The sequence below is a fragment of the Lactuca sativa genome, chromosome 5 (assembly GCF_002870075.4).
Source record: "Lactuca sativa cultivar Salinas chromosome 5, Lsat_Salinas_v11, whole genome shotgun sequence".
Lineage (NCBI taxonomy): Eukaryota > Viridiplantae > Streptophyta > Magnoliopsida > Asterales > Asteraceae > Lactuca > Lactuca sativa.
Window position 1 is genome coordinate 317,032,167 of NC_056627.2, and position 5,370 is coordinate 317,037,536.

At 30.1% G+C, this 5,370-nt stretch overlaps 1 protein-coding gene across 1 annotated transcript; it reads left to right on the top strand.

Annotated features, from left to right (window-relative positions):
• Positions 1–211: 211 nt before the first annotated feature.
• LOC111891702 (putative serine/threonine-protein kinase) lies at positions 212–4,667 on the top strand. Its single transcript, XM_023887772.3, has 6 exons — positions 212–686; positions 1,632–1,744; positions 1,850–2,060; positions 2,677–2,914; positions 3,435–3,585; positions 4,097–4,667. Exons 1-6 carry the CDS (start codon positions 623–625, stop codon positions 4,466–4,468), a joined length of 1,149 nt encoding a protein of 382 aa, XP_023743540.1. The 5' UTR covers positions 212–622; the 3' UTR covers positions 4,469–4,667.
• Positions 4,668–5,370: the final 703 nt, after the last annotated feature.

The window sequence follows — 5,370 nt, forward strand, 5'->3', positions numbered from 1 at the left end:
GGCTTTCAACCTTATATTTTCACAAAAAGAAAAAGATTTTGTTGAAAAATTCAAAGTTTTCTCGTGTGAAAATAGTTCCCGAGTGCTTGATTCTAAGACCATATAACGTTCCACTTAAATTTTACCCACAAAAAAGAAACATAATCACAAGTCAAAAAGCAAAACATTAAAAAGACAAAGGGAAAAGTAACCAGTCCCTTTCATAATTCATCCTTCTTCTTCGTTAGGTAACCAGTCCTACTTTGTGTTACCATCTAATTCAAGATCGTTTTCCCCTCTCATTATCAAATTCCCCTTCCTATAAGAAACCGCTTCCTACTTGTTTGTATCAATAATTCATCATTAAAAAACTGTCCCATTGTTTCATCCTACTTGAATACTCTTTCATGGCCCCTTTTGCCGTTTCATGTATTCTGTGCACAAGATCTTTCATGTCTTCTTGATCGATCGTCTGTTTTTTTTTACTGTAACTTCGTTGACTCTTGTAATTGGTATAAAACTATAACCAGTTATGGCATACCCATGTCTTGATTTGTAGATCAATTGTGGGTTTTGTTGAAGATTCGATGTTGCAAGTTAAGAATTTAGTGGATATCAGTTGTGGGTGATTCGTAGTGGAGCAATGGGTATGGGTTGTTTCGGTGCTTTTGATGCATGTAAAGCAAGAACTAGAAAGCTTCCAGATGGTAAGATTATTTCACTGTCTTTCTTTTTTTTTTTTTTTTTTTTTTTTTATTCATATAATTATACATATACACAACATGTATAGATATGTTTTTGTCTGTGTGTTAGTTTGTTTGCTTTCATATGATTATATCTTTAGCTTTTAGTGGTATTTAACGTAACTGGAAACAATAGTTTGTATATGCTAATATTGTTTTGAAAAAAATCATTGAATTATAACCTTTCGTCCAAATAGAAAGCAATTTCAGCTTCATAACTCATAAGATATTTTTACATATAATATTCTAATTGGAAAAAATGAAAGTAAAATGTTATAATTGCATAGATTTTCCAAACTATATATTCTTGGTTAATCCCCGGTGGTTAATCTTCAAAATATTTATCAATAACCTCTATTTTATTAAAATCTATTATAAAAAAAGCTAAAAACTCATTCCAATAGTTTTAACTTTTACAAAGCCTTTTTATTTTATCCTCATCTATCTTTAATGTCTCTAAAAGCCTTTCATGTAATTTTTCGTTTTCCATCACATGTTAAATTTCTCAAATTAATACTATGTTACATTAATAATATAGTTTTCTATAATATATTTATTTTTATTCTATGTATTTAATAAAATACATTAACTACTAAAAAATAATAAAAAATTGATATTTGAATACAAAGTAAGGTTTCAAATAAAATGTTATTATTTGTAGGGGCAAAATGTACTCAACATATATAAGAAATAAGTGGCTGAAAATCTCCACAAAATCTCACCTCTCCAATGGTAAAAAAATACTACAATTGAAAATGCTCTAAGTAAGAAAAAATAAAAAATATAATGTTCTAATAGAAATAAATAAAAGCAGAATGCTATAATATTTTTTGGCATTTAGCAAGCCCATCTATGAAGAATTTCCGTTTTATATGCTTTCTAATGTTAAGTTGTTTTTTGGTTGGTTAGATATTTCTACTAATAACGTTAAACAGTTCTCATATAATTCGTTGAGATCGGCTACAAGGGACTTTCATCCATCAAATAGAATCGGTGGAGGTGGTTTCGGAGTTGTTTATAAGGTAAAATCCGGCTAACATACACACTCCTAAATTTCCTATGATTTACTAATATTTGATAATTTCTAAATTAGTTTAATAAAATTAATTTAAATGTTTATATTATAGGGGGTTTTGAGAGACGACACTCATATTGCAGTCAAGTCGCTTTCTGCTGAATCAAAACAAGGGACAATTGAATTCTTGACAGAGATCAAAACGATTTCAGGCATTCGACATCCAAATCTTGTTCAACTTATAGGTTGTTGTGTGGAGGATGGTCACCGGATTTTGGTATATGAGTACCTCAAGAACAACAGTCTTGCTAGTGCTTTACTTGGTATTGTAATTCTTTCTATTAAGATCATGTTAATTTTTTCCTTTCTAATTAAGTGGTGTCCGGATAAATGATGTTTCAATAATATTTTGGGATTATGACGACAACTTGAGAATGGAAGGAAAAAAATGAGGAAAGCCTTCTTTCATTGACTAAGGTTGGACTTAACGTGGAAAGTCTTATCTATTAAAAAGTCTTATCTATTAAATCGTTCTTTTTTGTATTAAGTAAAAAAAATACCATACATAGCTTATCGGATTAAGGTCGTATTTATTTTCTTCCCCCCTATAAAGTGTCGTCTGGACTAATGTTGTTTAAATTTTTTAAAAAAAATGACCGCACACTTGAGACAATGAAAGTAAAAAGTAAATGAAAGATAATTATAAAAAGCTTGGACTTAATGGGAAAAGTCTTCTTTCTATAACTTTCTTTATTAAATTGTTCTTCTTGCATTAAGTGAAAAAGAAACAAATTGGCATAGTTTAGTGGATCAAGGTTTTTTCTATATTAAGTCAAAAAGAAATATGCATATATAGCCTACCAGATTAAGTTTTTCTTGAGTCCATCAAGTGAAATGAAACCACACCTAACTTTCGTATCCTGTTTGGTTCAATGATAGGCTCAAGAGGCAAACACCTAGACCTTGATTGGGCTACACGAGCTCATATATGCAAGGGCACTGCATCAGGTCTTGCATTTCTTCACGAGGAAGCTGAACCACATATTGTCCATAGAGACATAAAGGCAAGTAATGTACTTCTTGATGGAAGCTTTGATCCCAAAATAGGAGATTTTGGACTCGCAAAACTTTTCCCCGACAATGTCACTCACGTTAGCACTCGAGTTGCTGGAACAGTGTAAGAAATGTTCAACCACATTCTCGTTTTCTTTTCAACAAATTGCATGAAATATCAATTAGCAACGCACTTTACTCTTTTTTGCGTATATAGTCGGTATACTTTATCTCTTACCCATAATAACAATGTACTTAAATCTTTTTTCCCATAATAGCAACATAAACACATTTTTCAATGATAATATCAATATGTAACTCACAACAACACATGTAAAATTTGATGACACATATAACAACTAACTTACAATTTCTTACCCATAATAAAAACGCACACATAATTCTTTACTAATTAGTAATAGCATTATGTACCAGATAAGTACAATGTCCATATTAGTAATGACATGTATATATGTTGCTTTTATAGGTAAAAGGTAAAGTGCATTGATATTATCGGTAAAGAAATGTGAAAACACTATTATCATAGGTGAAAATAAAATACATTGTCCATATTGGTAGCGAGAGTAAAGTACAATGATTTGGCCCATGAGTTTTTTCTTACTACTTGGATCTGATTTTGATAGGGGATACTTGGCTCCAGAGTACGCTTTATTGGGTCAACTTACAAAGAAAGTGGATGTATATAGTTTTGGAGTACTTATGCTTGAAATTATAAGTGGTAGAAGTAATAGTAAGGCGGCCTTTGGCGAGGATCTCCTGGGTCTCGTTGAGTGGGTATGTTTTTTGACCACTATGAAATTTAAAACATAATACAATACATATTTAAAACATATAATTCACACACACACACACACACACATATATATATATATACACACACACACACACACATAAACTATTTTGGTTTTGATTTCTAATTGTCTAATATATAAAGTTATAGTAATAAAAGGATACAATCAAGTTAGTAAAAAGCTAATAAATAAAAGGGTTGTATTTTAAAATATGTAAAATGTATATATATATATATATATACATATATATATATATATATAGTGTTATGGTTTGGAACAGGTCTTAATGATTATTTAGCAATGTATTGTGAATTGTGATAGAAAGACTATGAAAATTAAGGTATGAAAAAATGATATAAAATGAAAAGGGTTACTCGTATAATAACAAAAGGTCAAATATGGACTTTCTATTTCTGACACGGAGGTAACATGTGTCAAGAAATGTTAGTTTTTATTACATAGTTGTGGGTATCAAAATCTCTCTTATTTTGTAGGCATGGAAGCTAAAAGACGAAGAAAGACTTCTAGACATTGTGGACCCTGACCTAACAGAATGTCCAGATGAGGAAATTATGCGATTTATTATAATTTCACTCTTTTGTACACAAGCGGTTTCAAACCAAAGACCATCAATGAGGCAAGTAGTTGAGATGCTCAGCAAAAAAGTCAACCTCAACATTAGATTGTTGACTGAACCGGGGATATACAAGCCAAATTCGTCTTCTAGTCGTTCTAAAGGTGGTGTGTCACAAGTAACAACAAAAAGTGGAGCATTTAATGGTCGGAAATCAGTAAATCCTTTTATAACTACTTCACCACATGTTAGTAATTCTTTCAGTAGTATGTCACAAATGTTTCCTAGATAATCATTATATTCAGATTACTTACACCAAAGGGTTTCTTAGGTTATGTACCATAGCTTTGTAGTTGTTTTTCCTTATAGCGAGATCATGAATCACTTTAAGATGTAAATATAACACTTTTGTATAAGAAACATGTGTTTGTAATGATGTGAATTGTAATGCCTTTAGTATGAGAAATTCGAAATAGTCATTTAAAATAAAAGTTTCAAAGTATTTTGTATTTTAATAAAACAATTTGTAGAAAAAGATTGCAAATGGTCGAGTCCTTAATATATTAAAGGTTCAAAGTGTTATGGCATACAACATGGTTACCATAAAATCAATAGAAAATTGTCTTTAAAGTAAACATTAACAATACATCACAGTTCTAAATAAATTCTTCTAAATGTACAAATGATAAATTTGTTATTAAGTCTTTGATTAAGCCTCCTAAACTGAATACATATAAATAAAGTATGTTTGGTTTGAGAAGCTTAATGAGCATTATCGGGGTTAGACATTGTTTAAGAGTAAGGAAGTTGCACATTCCAAACACAATGTCGCCTATATCTTATTATACTATAGCAACAGGAGAAGTCAAGATTGGTGCCCGTAAATCTTCAAAGAAAACATTTTACTCAAATAGAATTGTAAACTCCCAAAAATTTTCAAAACTTAAAGGCTAGTATAAGTTCAGTTTAAGGGAAAAGATGCAATGTTTTAATTATGACGATTTAAGTGTACTGTAAGTTGTAAAAAAAGTTCATTAAAGTTGTACAACATTGCCTATAAAATGAATTATTTTAACTATGTTGATTTATATTGTAGAAGGGGCAAGGCAAAAAGTTGTTTTGAAAGGTATTTTAAGAGTTAATTTTGAAGGTTGTTTTAAAAGTTGTTTGAAAGTTGAAATTACACATGTTAAT

Excerpts from the sequence above, each read along its gene's own strand:
- LOC111891702 (XM_023887772.3), top strand. The coding sequence starts at position 623 with ATGGGTATGGGTTGTTTCGGTGCTTTTGATGCATGTAAAGCAAGAACT. Across the intron at positions 687-1,631 it reads AACTAGAAAGCTTCCAGATG|ATATTTCTACTAATAACGTT; the intron begins GTAAGATTATTT and ends TTGGTTGGTTAG. Across the intron at positions 2,915-3,434 it reads ACTCGAGTTGCTGGAACAGT|GGGATACTTGGCTCCAGAGT; the intron begins GTAAGAAATGTT and ends TGATTTTGATAG.